General features: G+C 28.3%; 3 protein-coding genes and 1 non-coding gene across 8 annotated transcripts; 1 reads left to right on the top strand and 3 right to left on the bottom strand.

The window, feature by feature from the left end:
• The first annotated feature begins 31 nt into the window (after positions 1-31).
• LOC107070593 (sodium-independent sulfate anion transporter) lies at positions 32-14,477 on the top strand. Its single transcript, XM_015328950.2, is given in 12 exon segments — positions 32-4,073; positions 8,424-8,836; positions 9,435-9,506; positions 9,509-9,666; positions 10,070-10,271; positions 10,544-10,764; positions 10,848-11,193; positions 11,930-12,232; positions 12,395-12,540; positions 12,622-12,792; positions 12,862-13,015; positions 13,350-14,477. Coding segments are annotated over 11 exon segments (1,977 nt in total). The 5' UTR covers positions 32-4,073; positions 8,424-8,673; the 3' UTR covers positions 13,391-14,477.
• Positions 904-985, bottom strand: TRNAS-GCU (transfer RNA serine (anticodon GCU)). The gene has a single exon. It is a non-coding gene; the product is annotated as a tRNA-Ser (tRNA).
• LOC107070594 (galactokinase) lies at positions 14,066-17,543 on the bottom strand. 4 transcript variants are annotated; one of them, XM_089174654.1, is made up of 7 exons: positions 17,439-17,543; positions 16,200-16,386; positions 15,976-16,118; positions 15,563-15,860; positions 15,157-15,478; positions 15,007-15,081; positions 14,066-14,878 (listed from the first exon to the last, which is right to left on the bottom strand). In XM_089174654.1, the coding sequence occupies exons 2-6, from the start codon at positions 16,375-16,377 to the stop codon at positions 15,009-15,011; spliced, it is 1,014 nt and encodes a 337-aa protein (XP_089030780.1). In that variant the 5' UTR covers positions 16,378-16,386; positions 17,439-17,543; the 3' UTR covers positions 14,066-14,878; positions 15,007-15,008. The 4 variants fall into 4 exon arrangements, with proteins under 4 accessions (XP_089030780.1, XP_015184438.1, XP_089030781.1 ...); XM_015328952.2 differs by having other exon boundaries at positions 17,188-17,519; XM_089174655.1 differs by lacking the exon at positions 17,439-17,543 and adding an exon at positions 16,768-17,142.
• A 12-nt stretch (positions 17,544-17,555) lies between these two features.
• On the bottom strand, positions 17,556-19,928 carry LOC107070595 (protein lifeguard 3). Of its 2 annotated transcripts, XM_089174657.1 has the most exons (8): positions 19,166-19,928; positions 18,838-19,070; positions 18,707-18,760; positions 18,544-18,634; positions 18,347-18,472; positions 18,105-18,254; positions 17,901-18,025; positions 17,556-17,682 (listed from the first exon to the last, which is right to left on the bottom strand). In XM_089174657.1, exons 1-8 carry the CDS (start codon positions 19,259-19,261, stop codon positions 17,673-17,675), a joined length of 885 nt encoding a protein of 294 aa, XP_089030783.1. In that variant the 5' UTR covers positions 19,262-19,928; the 3' UTR covers positions 17,556-17,672. The 2 variants fall into 2 exon arrangements, with proteins under 2 accessions (XP_089030783.1, XP_015184439.1); XM_015328953.2 differs by lacking the exon at positions 17,556-17,682 and having other exon boundaries at positions 17,771-18,025.
• Positions 19,929-19,984: the final 56 nt, after the last annotated feature.

Below are 19,984 nucleotides of genomic sequence, written 5' to 3'. Positions count from 1 at the left end.
TCATTACATACATACATTAAAATCGAAGTGACGGATCATATAACGTTATACAAAGAAATTAAATACGGAAAATCCGTTTAACTAGTAATATTTAATTATTCCCACATTATGTTCCTTTTATTTATACCTCCTTACACATGTTTCAACCTTCCTTATATTTTCCCAGATTAAGGATGAGAAAACTAAGGTCGTCGACTAACGTCATTTCTCTTCTTTCGTCTTTGTAGAGATGAAGAATACTTTCGTGTGAAACTACCATGAGAAGAAAAAATTACAATCGGAAAGACAGAAAGCACATTCCAAAGTTGCATAATTAGCTACGTAACGTATACTTATGTGGATCCTCGTTAAGAATATCCGTTTTATTAATCCGAGACATTACTAATAAATATTTGTTTTATTTTGTCTTATAAATAAATGAATTAGCATAAAGTTAAACAAATCATTTACCCAATAAAATTGATCATATATAATATTAATAAAAAAAACGTTTTTAACAATTTTACTAATTTTAGATCCATCCCTCGATTCATCTCGATTTTATTCATCAGAAACCTATGTCGATAAATACTGTATAAAAAGATTCCTACCTTATTCGCGTGTAACTTTAGATAAAAGATAAAAGAGAGATGCGCGCGCGCGTCTCCACATTAGTAATTCTACGAATTACCATACGTTGATAAATTAACAACGCAAGATTCTCTCTCGTAAAAATATTTACGAACACTTGAGAGAGAGTCATAAGGTTTTTCCAAAATTTTGTAATATTAGGGGAAAGGATTTTTAAAGAGAGACACAATTTCCAACTGCGAGTTAAAACAAAATACATTTTTGTTTGATATATAATTATGATAGTATTATATGGTTTAAGCGAAATATAAGAATAAGAAACAAAAAGCGTATCGACGAGGATGGGATTCGAACCCACGCGTGCAGAGCACATTGGATTAGCAGTCCAACGCCTTAACCACTCGGCCACCTCGTCACTATATTTCACATATCTGTCTTTAAGTCAATTGCTCAATAATTTTTTTACAATTTTTTATTTTTGTCAATTATTTGTTCTCTTTTTCTTTTCTTACCCAAACTATCGCTTTGAGTATCATTTTAAAAACATAATTGATGCGATTACTTGCTGTGTATAAAAAATACAGAAATATTAATGACCTTTATCCAATAAATTATTTCATCAGAAAATATGTTTCGAAAGTCAATTTCAACAGAAGCTTAATTAATTCTAACGACATCTCATTTGCTATTATATGCCGTAATTCAAAATAGGATTGTTCTTTTCTTCTATTATCCTAATTCAAAAATTGCGAGGGAAAGTGAGAACAGTCAAAAGGAAATTGTAGTATAATACCTAAAGAATTATAAACAGATAATTTTACAGTACTTCCCAACTAATAACAGACATCGTCTAATTTTTCCTGTTATTATATATATACTTTTATACGGTAAAATTCCAATTAGGTATAAACTTAGCTTTTCTTTTTTCAGTAGAAATTAATATTTTTCGTTGAAAAATATAAAATGTCAGGTTTGATTTTATCCTTAATAATAGTTTTCGTAATCATATTACGCGTTTATAATAAATGAACTTTTCTTCATTGTAAACCAAAAGGGGAAAAAAGAGATGAAAAAAAAGAAGCTCTTATTGTCATGAATATTCTTACGTAGTAGCATGAAAATGATTAATTTCACGGTAATTCGATCAGCATCGATCATCATCGAAATTCAAGGAAATCGTTAAATAGCTTTTGCAATATTTTTTCGAACAAAAATATGTTTTGATTGCGCGAGATCGTGTATCATCGGTAAACAGAAAAATTGTAAAGATCGTAATTTGCGCGAATTCCATTCGTAATGTGCCATTCGTAAGCGATCGGTAGTATGATGTAACGGAACCGGAAGTCAACGTAAGATAACAATTGAAGTGACGCCAGGAAAAAAAAAGAAAAAAAAGATCCTTTTGCATCTGTCTCTTTCTACTGTCGAACGAACGAACAAACGAACGCATGAATAAAACGAAAAATCGTTCAAGAGTTTGTTCTTTTAGTTATTTCGTAATATCTAGTTGATAAACATTACTCATCGCTTCAATAATCATGTTCCAATTATTCGTCAATATAAATTACTTAATGTTCTGTTATCATCGACAACTAAATCTAAATCCTTTATCCTTCTTTACTGGTTTTTTTTTATAACAATCGTTACTTATGTACTTCCTTTATATATATAGAAGACTGTTGTTATTGGATATAATACATACGCTACTTAGAAATGTTGTAAAATAAAAATGTACATATGTACATTTCAAAAAAGAAACTTAAGAATAGCGGACTTCCTAAGTGATAATTTTGGCAGAGACCTTATGCGTGTTAAAAGCAAGGACCGAGCGTTTTCTTTTTTTGTATCGAAGAGCAAACTGGTTTTGGTTTCGTATGCTTGACTAACAACTACGCACCTTTCTATCTAACCCATTTTAAACTGGCTTATTTTTTGCTTGACTTAAAGTTACACGTATAATCCTTCTATGCAACTATACAACTTTATTTCGTTTTGATTAAATACACAATTGCTAACGTGATCAATGAAATAATAATGAATAATATTTGTCGAAGTTTTATTGCGAATAATTCAAAACGGTGTTATAAATCAACTTGATTTTGTATTGACTCATTTTGTATATGTTTTACATTAAAAACTGCATTCACATACACACACATGCCATTTTATCGTTTTATCGTTTCACACGTACCAACATTCATCGTAATGCCAATTCTTTGTTTTTTTTATTATTATTATTTTCTTCTCGTATCTACACTTGTTCGATCGATTTAACAAGAACGAATAAAAAAGGAACATACGATCTCCTTCGAAATATAGTTGATACACGAAAAGAAAAGTCGCGCAAATTGTCGTTGCCAATAGCAAACGCTCTCTAATTCAACTTATGACTGAATAGTTGAGATACCACAAATTAAGAGGTGCAGAAAAAAAGGGAATATATGTACAGTGAGATACATTAATAATAGCTGATGAGAATAAATTGTCTCAACAAAATATTCTTTAATTGTAAATACAATGTACGTGTATATATGTTTCACATGCGTATCGTTATCTTATCACTAAATGACATTCTCATAAATATTAAAAGGACGACAAAATCTGTTTGTCGAATTCTTTATGTCTTATATTTAAGCTTATTGCGTATATTAGTTAATGTTAGTTATTTCTTTAAATTAATCGTGCTAAATTAATGCGCCAATATTTCTCTTACTTCTTTGTAATTGTAGTAAGTCAATTTTAATATGTTCAAAATAAATGATATCTTAGACAATCATTTTTCCCATATAGTTATTACTAATTTATAATATATCTTTATATACAAATAAAGATTGAACTTATAAACCCAAAGAAATAAATAAAATTGTGCATTCTTATTATAAATGAATATTATTAATATACTGTACTGTACATATATAGAATACACATACAGGATAAAAACAAGGGAACAAAAGGAGAGTTGTTAGTAGGAAGGGGGGGAAGTACACGAAACATTATACGGACCAACCAAATGGCAATCGCTTCCAGGTGATCGCGTGCAGGTGAGCCGCCAACTTTGACTCCCACACGAAAGGAAGAGAGCCCCATTCGCGCGTGTTTTACGAAGTAACCAACTTGCTTCTTATGAGAAGTGAGCGGACTTTTAACGTTCGTGATCAGTCTACAGTGAACTGAGTTTACCGTTCAGTTTTATTTCTCCTTCCATCTCTCCCTTCTTTCTTTCTTTATTTAATAATAAATATCTCTCTTCATTTATATCAAAATAAAGAACGAAGGAGAAACAAAATAAACGAGTAAATTGATATTACCTATTTTCGTCAAATTTCGTTTTATCTTGTGTTTGTGTGTGTATGTGTATGTGTGTGCATGCACGCCCCTAGTGATACATATTTATATATTTATTAAAGTGTATTCGCGAACATTCCAAAAACCGTATGTCGATATATCAAAGTGTCGAATATAAAATGATGTCAACGTAAGCGAACGAGAGAGCTATAATAACGGTAAGCTTTCAAGAAATTATGTGTACATTAGCATTACTTACGAATCTTTTTTATTTCCTTTTTTCTTCCTTCTTCTTATTTTCTCTTTTGGTGAGTTTACGTGCTAAAATACGATAAATAAACTCATTGGTTAATACGCTCGAGAATTCTCCACACACACAATGATTATGTCAAACTTAATAAAAACAAAATCCGTATGTGTAAATGTAGGAACGCGCGCATGTGAGTACAATGAACGATAGCACATGCCTAACACGTGACATCTATTAATTTTAAATTAAATTGATTAGAACGTCAAGTTAAACAATTTACCACCACGTGTAATATTTGTAGATTTTGGTATAAAAAAAAAGAAAGAAAAAAAGAAAGAGAGAGAGAGAGATGAAATTCATGTGTAATAATCCGGCAATCGTGCGTGCGTTATCGCGTCCTTCGTTCTTGCATTATTAGTATAATATTTTATTATTGTTATAGTGGACTTGTGTATATTTTTGTGTTACAATGATGTATTACTTGATACATAACCCTTAAGAAGTAAAAAAAAAGGAGTTATTAAGAATATGAGGAGTATTAAATGCGAGTTTTGGACAGCTTTTAAAAGAAAATTTGATGTAGATTGAAATATTATTTGCTAACAAATTTGCTAATAATAAAAGAAAAAAGAATGCAAGCGTTAAAAAGAGTAGACCGTTTTAGATATTTAACTCGTACGGGGAAAGCATTATCCGGCTTTATGTAGAATTATAGGCCTTTTCTAATAAACTTTCTTCTTATACACTTACATATACGTGCCACGACTGAAGGAATAGCACCAGTGATCCCAGAGACTTCAGCTTGTCTGATCGACACAGGGCCGTAAAATTATCGTACGCACAGGAAAAAATTTGGAATTTTAGGAATTTTGGATTTGACATTTCTGATTTTCAGAATTTTTTTTTTTGCAGATTTGAAAATCTGCAAAAATATCTGCAAAAAGAGTTAAAGTACCAACTTTTTCAAACTTGATGACCTTTTTTTTCTTCCTTTTTCAAACTTGATCCTTTTTCGTCTTCTAATTTTATTTTTCACGTTTTTCCTGGCTTTTTATGTGTTCCCGAGCTATTTTCAACTATTTTCAATTATTACCTGGCTCTAGTCACAAATAAATAGTCAAACTGTGTGCGCTAGGGTGCGCTGCAACCGACAACCGTCGTACAAACTAAATTTTGGATCGTATAATGCTTCAAATTATGTGACGCGTACGATAATTATCGTACGAATGGGATCACTGAATAGCACACTAATACGGCCATTTACTACCATTACGAAAACAAAAATCCCTTTTTTCATTTGAAATATCCTACATTAGCTTAGAAAACAATATAAATAAATAAATAAAAAAGAAATTTAATTTAATGATGTTTCATTTTTCTTCTTCTCATTGTTATTATCATATTTTATTTGTTAATTGTGTAAAGTAATTTTGAAAAGAAATGTACTTTAAATGCAGTAATTAACCATTTTACTTTTTAGTCTCCATTTATGTTATTAAAATTAATAATAATTATTATTGTGTAATAGGGTGAGCTATATAACTAGCTATATAACTAGTTCTTCTTTTTGTTAATTGATTTGAAACATCGAGTAAAAAAGTGAAATCATTGAAAAGTCAATGGCCTAGCTATGTTGAATTACGTACTAATTTCCTTTGAATCATTACAGTTAAATAATATACTGGCAATTAATAATAACAAATTCTTACATATTACAGAGAAAAAAACTTTGAAAAGTTCAATATGATTTGAAAATTCATTCCTTTCCGACCTTGACCGATACAATAAATTTCATTGATTTATTGGTCAGGTATCGAAAGGTGTCATTGAGAAAGACAAAATTTTCAATCTATTATACATTATATAAAACTATTACATTATTTTATTACCATAACCATTGTTTAATTTATTATCGCAAACGAATGAAAAAAAGGAACTTTACGAGTGTATATCATCCGATTGATTATCACTTTTTCCAAGGACTCTCCTCAGGTAAAGCCTTGTGAATGGATTCTGCGAAACGAAAGGATAAAATTCTTGTGTGATTATATTTTTCCTTCTTTTATTATTTTTATTTATAATTTAGATAACCAATTAATTCGTTATAACAATCGGCTATCATTATTATTTTGGACTTTATACTATTTTTAGGAATACATCGTATAGTAAAAAGAATTTCTTTGAAAAATTATGATTTTATGAAATTTCAAGATTATCGGTAAATGAATAATACACGTGCTTATGCATTTGCGAAAAAAAAGTAATGCTTGTGAATATAAAGTGTAACTTTAAAGAAAAAATATATACAATATTGAAAAATAAGAAAAGTAATAGTCGTTAAGAAAGTAATAGTCATTGGATTAGTCGGTATATACATAAGACAACGACAATCGTACACGAGATATTTCAAAATATACGCTTTCTCTTTCGTATTATGATCAAATAGTATTGGTCTTTTTTATATCCCATTCTTCTTTTATTCTTCTTTTTCTATTTTTCTGTAGTTTTTTAAATAACATTATTATATACCTTCGTTTTTTACAATAACCGGATATAATTTTCTATAATCATTGTCTTATAATCTATTATTTCATTTTGAAATAACATTACAAATATATATATACATACATATTCGAAAATCGATCCAACTTGAACGCGTCATTTTTGCGTTCGTGATCGTAATATTCGTAGTCGAAATAGAAGAAGGGGGTTTCCTTTTATAAAATAAAAAAGTCTCGATACATTGCATAATAACGTTAGCAGTAGTATCGTATACGAATAAATCATTCCCCCTTTTTACATATTTATTTTCAATACAAACAGAAAAATATAATAAATTGATCACAATAATTACAATTGTTTCCATTGCGTGTGCATACATAAAGAAAATGAAAAATGTCAAATAATGTTAAATAAAAAATAACAATTAAAGAAAAGTTAATTACGATTAATCTTTGACAAAGATCTTTGACGTCAAACGCATAATTAAAAGAAAACCGTCTTTTAGCATATATATTATAACAGGATCGTAATAAAATGTGAAAGGAAATCGAAAGGTAGAATGTCGTAGCTTACTGTCAATCGCATTGAAAAACGTGATTTCGTATTTAATTGAAAAGAAAAAGTATTGTTGTGGGCTTACCAATACTGTCAAACAAAGGTTTTAACGTTTTACAAAAATGAAAAAGTATGCATATATTTTGGTTTGTATAGATATTATAATATAATAAATATATAATTAGAAATTTTGCATCGAACGTAATCGCGATCGATTCATTATCCTAATCGTTCGCGATCACGTTACTAACGGTATATATCGAATTATACAAGTACAAACAACGGTCTGTTACTAAACTGTCCGAGAACTTCACTCTTCGCGTTCTTCGAACGTTCAAGTTCGCCAAGTCTTTTTTATATCTCTGAAAAAAAAGAAAAAAGAAAATATAAATACTTTTCAAATTACTCCAAAGGATATATCAAATTTTTCAAGACAAAACAAATTTGTTTCCTTCTTCTTCTTCTTCTTTCTTTTTTAAATGGAAAACGTGAAACGTGACTATGATAGCAAAGTAATATAGTTGAAGAAAGATAAAAAAGAAAAGGAAGAGAAAAGATTTCAAGTGCAGTCAGTGAAAAAAATAAAAGTAAAATAAAAATATAACGTCATTCGTTATCTTTGCCTATTTGCCAATTAATTATCTCTCAATCGCAAAATTCGACTTTTATAAACGTGAAAAAAAGGTAACTTCTTAATTTTGTTTATTTGGAAACAATTGAATGAATATGAAATTTTACGAGACGTATATACATTTTACGACCTACGTTTTTATGAAGATTTTTTGTTCATCCAGCATCACACCACCAACAGTAATGGTAGTATGTACCGATGTACCGATGACTGGAGCGTAACGCAATTAATCGTGTTCTTATGTAATTACATTACGACAGTTATAAATATACATATGGCACAAGAATGAGTGTAGATAATTGCTTTATAGTATCCACTTTGCGATGGAATGTAGGTGAAGTTCACGCGTACAATGTATCGACAATTATCCGATTATGTGTATTGATTTGTAAACAAGAGCCGAAAATCTTCTATTATTATTATTATTATTATTATTATTATTATTATATGATCTCTCCATTTATTATTTTATTATTTGTCCATTATATTCATTTATAAATATTTACATATTAGATGCATAAAATCATTTTTCAAACAAACATGGAAAGAAAAAAATAAAATGATTAATCATACTATTAATGAGGACGATTTAAAGCTGATTGTGAGATAAAATTAATGATCACTTTTCAGTATCGTCGCTTATGATCGAATCGAAGAATGGAGTCTACTTGATTAAGATTTGATCGTTCGTGACCTTGGTATCAAAGAGAAGAAAGGACGAAGAAACGACATCGATATTATTGAGAAGAAATTTCTAACGAATCCAAACCATCCATCCTATCCTTTTCCTCCTTTCCTCTCTCTCTTCCTTTTTTCTTGTCCTTTCAAAGAAAAAAAAAATATATATATATATATATAAAATTGATGAGCTTGATGAAAAATGGCTAAATATACAGTCAAAGAAGAATACGATCTTGAAAATTACAAAGAAGTTAGACTGACCGGTTTTAACAACAACGATCCTGATCTAAGTAATAACCTTGAAACTAGACTGGCCATTATCCATCTTTCTAGCAAAGACGAGAAAGAGAGCAAAGATGACGGTGAGTATTCTTCTTCTTCTTCTTCTTCTTCTTCTTCTATAGGGACATATCTAAAAGACATATTTAACAAGCGATGTTTAGCAATTTCAATATTATTAAATAATTGTAGAACGAATTTTTGGATTTTCAATTATATATTTGTAGAAAAAAACATTATTTTTCCGAAAATATCGACGCGAAAATATAAATACATAATAAGGGAAATACATAACAATCACGCATGCTCGTGATTGGTAATATCACTCACCAAAGTCATTTTATTGAAATGTAACCTACGTATATAAATCGTAGACCAAAAAAAAATAGAGAAATAGGAATATATTAAATAAATGTACGTGACACATACATGCGATAGAAGTAAAACTCAATTGAAATCCAACAACAATTTTCCTTTATGAAAGACAGTCAAAAATAGGACACTTCCCGAAAATTATATACACACTTATAACGAAAATAATATATGCATAGTAAATAGAATTTATTCTTATAAATACTTCCCTCTCTTTTTTCATGTAGCTTAAAATAAATTGACCTAAGAAGTTTCACCTAAAAAATAAAAAGTACTTATAAAATTTATTTTGTACATTTATAATTTTAGTAAACCGTACCAATAACTTTATTCTACTTTCGTCAATGAAGAGTTGGTTATGTCGAAGAATAAAAAAAACGTGTAAAAAAAGTTGCTTTACAAAAGGATACCTATTCTAGCATGGTTACCACAATATCGTAAAGAATTTATAGCAAATGATTTGGTAGCTGGAGTCACCGTTGGTTTAACAGTCATACCACAAGCCATAGCTTATGCCAATGTTGCTGGTCTACCTCTACAAGTAAGTGCATTGATTAATCATTTAAATAAACCTTTTAACGGTTCTATTAAAATTTCATTTTTTTTTATTTTAATAATAGCCCCATAAGTATAAAGAAATGCGAATGCATGATATTTAAAGAAATAATAATACAAGAACATTTTAATATTTTTCAACATATTTTTAGAAAATGAGATTAGTATATATATGTATACATTATTATTATTGTTGTTATTATTATTATTATTATTATTATTATTAATTACCTTAACCAATTACCATTACCATATATAATACCAAACTTTTGAATATGATATTACATATGCACTCAGTAAAAGAGAATATTTATTAAACATTAATTAAATACTTATTTTCTTATTTATTTTATTTTACGTTAAATGAGAAATATTTTTATGTGTTTCAGTATGGCCTCTATTCATCTTTTATGGCATGTTTCGTATATACTATCTTAGGTTCTTGTAAGGACGTTCCAGTAGGACCAACAGCGATAGCTGCAATCCTAACAAGAGAAACCCTTCAAAAGTCTCACTTAGGACCAGACTTTGCTGTTTTATTGACCTTCGTTTCTGGCTGTATATCCTTACTAATGGGCATATTGCAATTAGGTGATATCACAGAGACAATTAAAAATCAAAATGATTTCAAGAAAATGCTATAATAACCGTGATAAAGATCGCATGAAAAGCAATTAATAGGTTGCGGAGTATAAGCACTAACTTCATATCCTTTCTCGCTAGTTGTTATTTAAGTCCATATAGATCTTTTCATTTAATCACTTTGATTGAGTAGATAAGAGAAAACAATTTTACGTTTAGTTTATATAAAATGAGACTCTTTCTCTCTAAAATAATATGTATTTCTTGTTTCTACTTAAAAGGTTTCTTACTCGATTTTATTTCGGGACCAGTCTCAGTTGGTTTCACTTCAGCCGCATCAATCATCATTGCTACCAGTCAAATGAAAGATATCTTAGGAATTAATATATCTGGTGGAAAGTTCTTAGAAGTCTGGCAAATGATCTTTGAAAAGATTAGTGATACGAGACCATGGGACACTACATTAGGAATTGTATGCATAATCGTTTTGTTACTTCTCAGGGTTAGTATGATAAATTTGTTATGATTAAATCGATCTATTCTTTAGTTACCTTGCATGCAACATGATCATATATCCATCTGCAGAAAGCCAAAGATTTGCCGATAATGACAAGAAATGTAAAGATGCCAACAAAAATTCAATTATCGCTGAGAAAACTTATTTGGTTGGTCTCAACTGCCAGAAATATCTTAATAGTTGTCATTTGTGCTGTTATTTGTTGGCTATTGGAAATTTATCTTGGCTCATCACCAGTCATTTTAACGGGAGAAGTAAAAGCAGGTTTACCGAATTTTCATTTGCCACCTTTCCAATCGAGTACCGGTAATGAGACCTATCACTTCAGTGACATGGTCACTGAATTAGGTTCTGGATGTCTAGTCGTACCTTTATTAAGTCTTCTGGAAACTATTTCCATCGCCAAAGTATTCAGTAAGAACTTACTATTTATAATATTATAAAGGGTGGTCCACAAAATGTGCTTATTCTCATAACTTTTTGGCATAAATTCCAAGGATCTAATTAAACAGAAAATGTCTTATGAACATATGGAGTCGCGAACCTTTGCCTTTGGAATTACAATGACAGTGCTGCTAGTAAGTTTTTTTGTAACAATTGAAAAATTTACCATGTCAAATTGACGTTAGACTGACATTGTAATTTTTATTTATGTGTCGATCCATGTCAACTGACAATGTCAAATTTATAAAAAAAAACTTGCTAATTCATATAATATTAGAACACATCGGTGAACGTGTTTCTTGAAATGACATTAGTTGAAATCGCTTCATTCTGAGAGAGCTATGTTTATTTTTTTTTTCGATTTAATGTCACTGAACCCTGTCTCTGTCGATCGAACAGAAAGTATAATGAAATTGACTCTACACCCAATGTGTTTATATTTAATGGGCTGTCCGTCCTATTATGTTCTTTGTAAAGCCGAAGAAATAAATAAACGCAGTTTATTACAGTTTGTACTTTTATACAATTATGCTTTATAAATTCAAAAGTAAGCGTTTCCATATTCTTGGGATATTTTCTGCTTATTCAGATTTCAAGAACTTACTTCCAAACTTTGCACAGATCATTCAGATACGCTACTTGTATAGAATTTTAGTTACAATGTTAATATTTTATATTACATAAAGCTGACAATTTTTTTTCTTAGATGATGGCAATCCTATAGACGCAACTCAAGAAATGTTAGCATTGGGTGTATGCAACGTAATTTCCTCTTTCGTATCATCGATGCCAGTCAGTGGTGGGCTCAGTCGAGGTGCTGTTAACCATTCCTCTGGTGTTAGGACAACTTTCGGTGGAATATATACAGGTCTTCTCGTCTTAGTATCATTACAATTTCTTACTCCATATCTTCGATATATTCCTAAGGCAGCACTCGCAGCAGTTATCATAGCAGCTGTGGTCTTTATGGTTGAATTCCATGTAATCAAGCCAATATGGAGAACTAAAAGTACGTGTATGCATCTTGCGAAATCTGAATCTTAACATTTGTTAATTCTATATTATATTATTATACCCATGATAACATATACTTTCAAATATACTTTTAATCATGTATTGCAATATATATTATTTTACAGATTTGATTATCAATAAATTATATTTCTTTTAGAGATCGATCTGGTGCCTGCAATCGTAACATTTTTATGCTGTCTCTTTGTGAGATTAGAATTAGGTATAGTGATCGGCATCGGTGTTAATCTTTTATTTTTGCTTTATGCATCGGCCAGACCATCTTTGCGAGTCCAAAAAGCTACGGTGAATAACTAACATTTTTCTTCACATTTCTAAAACAATATTCAGTATATAAAATTATATATTTTTGGTATATTTTTCTAGAGCATAAATGGCTGCGAATATCTTGTTATAACTCCAGATAGAAGTCTCGTCTTTCCAAGTGTCGAGTACGTCCGAGCTGTAATTAGTAAACAGGGAACAAAACAGGGTGTAACAGTACCCATTGTTATTGATTCTACTCACATTCAAGCTGTTGATTTTACAGCTGCTAAGGTTAAAGCCTCAAGAAAATACAAATTTAATGTATCTTTTTTTTTCTTATTTTCATCATTTTATTTTTAGGGGGTGAAGAATTTGATAGAAGATTTCTCAAAACGTGGTCAACCATTGATCTTTCACAATTTAAAGCCTAGCATCATTGAAATCTTCAGAGGAGTAAAACCATCAAGTTTGAAGTGTAGCTCTAGTGAACTCGAATTAAATGATTGTCTTAAAGGTACATTTCTATCAATAATAATAACACTTTTCAAACTGATTGCGAGTACCCACACTTATTTTTCTCATTCATATAACTTATTTTATTATTAAAATATAAAATTGTATTAAAGTTGATGTGTTATAGTATTACATTGATTATGTTGAATAATAGTATTTACTTTATTTTTATATTGTTAAGTTTTAATATTCTTTTTATAAACACGATCGATGTGAAATGCATAACTTGTAATATATTATAGCCGATATCAACAATATGTTAATTTATATTTATATTTAAAGTTTGATTTATATTAATTTCAATGATTAATAATTTTGTTTTGCTTGTATTTCAGAATATTCGGATATCTCAATGACAACTATAAGCAGGTATTGAATAAATGTGAATATTGTTGATGATTCCATAAACACACAGAAGACCGTCTTTCTTTTCGCTTTTGGCAGGTAACAGTATTATGTCAGCACTTTAGAATTAAAATGCCAACTGCGTTTATATTATACTTGATATTTATATTGACCTGATTTATATTATACTGTTGCTTACGTATGAAAAAATGATCCGCCGAAGTTGTTATGTAATTAATAATATTCTTTTATTTTTTGTTATATAATTTTTCATTATAGCCGTCCGCGCGATGTAGAATGATCGTTTATAGAAGGTTTGATTAACAAAAATCCCGTATAATAGTATTATGCTGTTTGTAATGTATAATATAATGTATTATTTAATATAATTATTAATTAATGAACCTTTTCAGTATAGAGAAAAACAGTCGTACGTTTTTTGACTGCTCTAATTGTAAGATTTTACATATATTGCATGACTAAGGATCCTTATTTATTGATAAAAAATTGAACGAAATGTATTCGTTAACCAAAATTGTCAAAAAACGTCTGACTGATTGTATATTTAAGCTTTATGATAAGAATAACGATAATCTTAACCGTAAAAAAAAGATTAAAGCAGAACAAATTGTACATATATGTATATGTATGTAGAAAACAAAAAAAAACAAACAAGAATTATGTATTATCAAGCACAAATCGGTGAAACGTTTGTAATAATATCTTTTATTATACACCATATTACTAAATATTACAATATGTACCTGACTAATTGGTATGTATTAAAAATTCTTTGGTATAATGCGAATATAGTTTACAATCAGCTATACAATGCAATAAAAAAAGAACAAAATGTAGTTATATGTCAAAAAACATGAATAATCTTGATAACTCAGAATGAAATGATCTTGGGAGAAAAATATTCTTTCTTGTGTTCTTTGGCATCTTACACATTATGTACAAAATATTTTTTACATCATAATTAGCCGAAAAGATATTTAGGTATACAATGTACACCGCATATAATCTATATAGATAATAAACACCATGTATAACGTAATATATGTATCTTATGATTAGAATTGTATAAATAAAGCTGTAAATTTTTCCTTTTTGAATTTTTTCGAATTTTTTTCTCTCTTTCTATCTTCAAAAATATTAACACTACAAAAAAAAATGAATAAGACCTCTTTTGCAGAGAATTTATCCTAGTTTAATTTTGTATAGCATCAGTGTTTAATGAAACTCAATATTTTCCAAGATATTTAAGAAAAAATAAAAAAAGAAACCTTGTTCCTCCAGGAACACCGTCGAGGATTTTCAATATGTTGTAAAAAAAACACTCGAATGAACAACTATGCAAAATTTCTAAACTTTGGAATTTTTTCATCTTATTTGTCAATTTTTATTAGTTAATTTGACTGGATTATTTGCCCCTTTAATTAGATATTATTGAATTATTTTATAAAGATTCTTGTTTGTTTATTATTACATATCTTATTTTCCGAATTCCATTTTCCTATAAACAGATAATAAATTTTCATGATACATTTATTTTGTCTATTGTGTCAAGAAAGATTAAAGAACAATAAAAAGAGTAATTCGCTCTGTTTTAAATTAATTAATAATATTACATTGATCACTCACATTTAATAGTTTATATTCATTTCTCTTGCTCCATCAGCTGGGATTGCAATATAAAAGGATGGAGTTCCAGTATACCTAACAAATAAATGTAATATTATATTTGTGTAACCATTGTGTTAATTAAAAAATCTAACATATAATATAACTAACTTTGCTTTTATATTTTGAATAACATTATCAATTGCTTTTTTTTCTAATAAAGTAACAGTGCAACCGCCGAAACCTGCCCCAGTTAGACGACTTCCTAAAACACCATTAACTTCTCTAGCTGCAGCTACCAAAATATCAAGTTCTTTGGAAGAAACTTCATAATCATTTCGTAAAGATTCATGACTTTCATTCATTAAACGACCAAACTGTACGAAATCACCATTTTCAAGAGCAACTGTAGCATTAATTGTTCTTTGAATTTCACTGACTACATGACGAACTCTTTTCAACATCTCCTCAGAAGCATTCTGTGATTTTAATACTAAAATAGTAGTAATAAATGTTAGTTTAAATTTTCTATTGTCAATATTTATAAATGATAATAAAATATTGTTAATAAAATCACCTTCAATACTATCTAGCGTCGCTTCTCTTAAGCTCTTTATATTAAGCTTCTTTACAGCCTCGTAACAACAATCTCTGCGTTTGCAATAAGCACTACTACTTAGTTTGTGAGGTGCATTTGAGTTTGTAATTAGAAAAACATAATTATTTATATGTTTCATAGGTATATGCTTGGTTGAAAGATCTTTACAATCTAAAAGAAGTGCACAACCTTCCTTTCCCATCACAGAAATGAACTGATCCATTACACCACATGGTACCCCAGCAAAATCATGTTCTATTCGTTGGCATGCCAAGGCCTGTAAACTATGTACTTTTATTCAAATATAGAAGTTGTTTTATTTAATGTTATTATTTAATCTAACTCTTGTCCTATTAGCTATACGTATCAATATGTTTAAATATGGAAATTACCTTGTCTTCAGGTTTTTCCAACTTATGACCGCTCATTACTTCAAGAAATGTATAAGTTGCTACTTCTAGAGCAGCAGAACTACTTAAACCTGCTCCAATTGGTACTGTTGAGATTATTACGGCATCAAAACCTGACAAATCATCTACAAATATATTTATAAAAAGAAAACATAAAATTTAAATTTCACATCAATATATGATATTTGATAAAAACCTCTGCTTACATGGAAAATACGCAATACATCCTTTTACATAATTAGCCCACTTGGGTTCTCCTGTTTTTATATTTTTTTTAACACTAACATCAAATTCAACTTGACGTAATGAACCAATATTTTCATTAAGAGAAATAATCTTACATTCTTTCCTATCATTTGGTCTTCCAGCTATTATTGTGACCATAGGTAACGCCTATAACGAGTAATATTAATCACAAATAAAAAAATTAAAAAACTAATTGTAATTGCTACAATTCATTATCAAAATACTCCTTTTATAAAATGCATCATTATATTTTATAAAATAAATAATTACCAAGTAAATTAAAATAAACAATAAGTAAAAATAATAATAATATTTTTTATTATTATTATCTAATTAATTCTGTACTTTTATTGACCAAAAATGAGTAAAATAATTTTTATTTTCGAAAACAGTAATTTATTGCTAATGGGGGCTCTTTTAATGAATGCAAAAATAAATCACATATTAAAATATCAAACTTGATAAATCGTTAGGTCACGACCTGCACTTTTGAAATATTAGCTCTAATCTACATAAATCAAAACTAACTTTATTTCTCTTTAATCTTCAATACGTTGCTTCGAGAATTACAAAATTTCAATTTATTTTCTAAACAACTTAGACGTTTATAAGTATAATAAATTTAAGTGGTAATTTTCAAATTGAAGCTTTTTTCGCGCTAAAACATTTTAATGAGATAAACTGTTCAAATAGCTATTCTCACGCGACTAGTATTTAACATTTTTATTGCTGACGAAAGAATAGATGTTACTTAACACGATTACAATTATGTAACTTGTGTAACAAATATAATTCAAAGTTAAGTATCTATATTTTTGCATTTTATGATGATATTACGATTTAAATGACAAAAAATCAAATGAATCGATAATTAAAAAAAAAAATCAAATAACTGAAAGTATTATTCAAGAAATAAATGTTATTATTTTATAAATGTTTATAAATTACCATTGGCAATACAAATCCTTCATTGTAATCCGTATGTTCACCGATTAAATTTACACGACCAGGCGCACAAGCACAAATTGTCGCTTCGACACCAAATTCTTGGGCAAAAGCTTTCAAAGCATTCGCTTTAACGTCTTTTGCATCTAGAACTATGGTTGCCATTTTTTCTCTTTCTTTTTCTTTTACAAATCACTCGTATTTTATATATTCCTAATTTTATCTTTACTTATTAATAAATATCTTTTTCTTACTTGATCGATATTTGAACGTTTAAAACGTTCGTGTTTCGCGGTTGATTTTACTAAGAACCAAGGGCTCCTTTCACAATTCACCTTAAAATGATACAAGGTCAATAGCGATTCTCTTATAAACGATTACTGTCGATAATGATCGATAATTGATTCACGAATTAATCGATACAATCGATGTATGCTTGGTATCGCTTGATTTTCAGCGGTTAATTCAAAATTCTTGTTCTATTTCCATTAAATTCCCCTTTAACGATATATAATTTTGATTCGTAATTGGAACATATATTTTAATATGCACATTATTAATAACATGCACATTAATTATATAGAAATATCTTAATAATTTAATGTTTATATTATAACAAAATCCGCTACTTATTTAATAGAATAACACATAATATATAAATGCAGAATACAATAATAATTTTCTATATTTATCAATCATGGAATAAACCTACTAACATAAGGATGTATTGATATAATAAAATGATATCAACATAAATTTGAGTAGTTGCATAAACAACTTCGTCTGGATTTAATTCTATTCTTCGTCCGCCCATGATTGTTTGTACGTCAAAAAATAAATACTGAAATAATAGAAAATATTTCGTTTTTATATATTTATTATTAACAATCAAATATATATTGTATAGAATTAATATTAACCATTGATATAAGGAGTGTTCCTATGATGCCTATTAGCATATGTAATGTTTTTATGTATGTAAATATCATTACCATTACCATTACAAAAAGAGCAATAATTCCAACTAATCCAATTATTGTTATCAATCCTGTTCGCATGGTTAGATCAAACTGCGAATGAACAATGAATTATTAAAATAATTATTTTTATTAAATTTATTATAAAACATTTTATTTGATTTTTCAACACCAATTATACATACCTTAGTGAATGTAGCTATAAAACTAATTGCGATAGTTACAAATGTGGTCATGCCTAACGCTATAAGAACCACTTCAATAGTATAAAATACAGAAACAAAGGCAGCAAGATACGACATAGCCAATGTCTGAAAAAAATATAAATGTATACGAAATCGTTTACATTTACAAATAAATGAGATGTTATACTATATTTTACCAGCAAACAAAGGCAGATATAATTATTTGGTGCTTGTCGTCTTGCACATTCAGAACATGCTATAGCGCAGTACGTGACCGTAAAGAGTATTCTAACAAAATGTAAGAACTTAAAACTTTCATTAAAATAATTTATTTATCTAAAATGAAAAAAAATTACATACAGAGCTATTACCCAAATATACCAATTAATTAACATAAACTCTCGTGCAACTGGCCTAAAAGTGAAAGAAATAAAATTTATAAATATAAACAAGTAATAAATAAAATTTGTATAAAATAATAAACAACTTACACAAACATAAAAAATGCCACGACAGCTGTTGTATATATAAGTTGCAATGCTAATATGCAAAAAATTTTTTTAATAAAATTCCTTCTCACTAACGAATCCTTAAAATTGTCCATATAATCTTCATCCCCCATTTCTCTTCTTCTTTGCTCGTGGAGCCAAGCTCTATATAATTCTTGATTTTGTCTTTCCCTTTGGGCTACCATATCATCTGTTACAATAACGGTGTATGGACCCTATAAAAGAAATAAAATTTGTTTATTAAATTATATTATACGCGAATGTGGATTTTAAGTAATTTTAATTTTTTTTATTATAATTACTAGCTTACGCTTTGTATTTTTTGCCCTTTAAATAAAGGTGGTAACTGTTGGGGCCCATGTATAATATTTTCAATTTCTTGTTCATTAGGATTAGTTGATTGCATTAATATAATGTGGAGAATTGAAGATGTTTATTATAAAAATGTTTTTTATTCGCCTTTATTATTCAAGTAACAAACTTTGATTAATTTATTATCTGCCAATGTCACGATATTATAATAATGTTTATCAATATTCTATAAAATATTGTTAAATTACATATAAAAATTAAGAGTTTAAAAAAATATAAAAGAATAAATTCAAAATAAATAAATAGATACACAATTAATTAAAAAATAAACAAATGACAAAATATATTGAATGAAGTTGTACTATTTCAAATTTCTTGATTATTGTTATATTTTCAATATTAGGATACTTTCATATTACATATACATATCTAAAAATAATATATAATTTTATTCGAAGGTAACATAAAAGAGAATTTGTAAGATTGAGTAAAATTTGTTCACTCGCAATATGTATTTATTAGTCATATAATTCTATAGTTATATTAATTTTTCATTATTTAAAAAGAATACTTCGACAGGAATATCTGCGAACAATTCTCGATATTTATATTTAAATCTTTGCATAAAAGTCGAAAGGAGTCAACTTTCTTTTAACTGTTTAAATACAAAATTCTATTATTGTTAATAATTATATTGTAATAACAAGCAATATATATATATATATATATATATAATTATAAGGATTGTATAACATAAACGATCTTATATAAATATAATACTTATGATATTTTTAAAAGTGTGCGTTGTATCTTTTTG

The sequence above is a fragment of the Polistes dominula genome, unplaced genomic scaffold (assembly GCF_049000335.1).
Source record: "Polistes dominula isolate Pdom_NZ unplaced genomic scaffold, Pdom_raw_medaka contig_16, whole genome shotgun sequence".
In the NCBI taxonomy this organism is placed as follows: Eukaryota; Metazoa; Arthropoda; class Insecta; order Hymenoptera; family Vespidae; genus Polistes; species Polistes dominula.
This window is presented reverse-complemented; position numbering and strand designations above follow the sequence as displayed.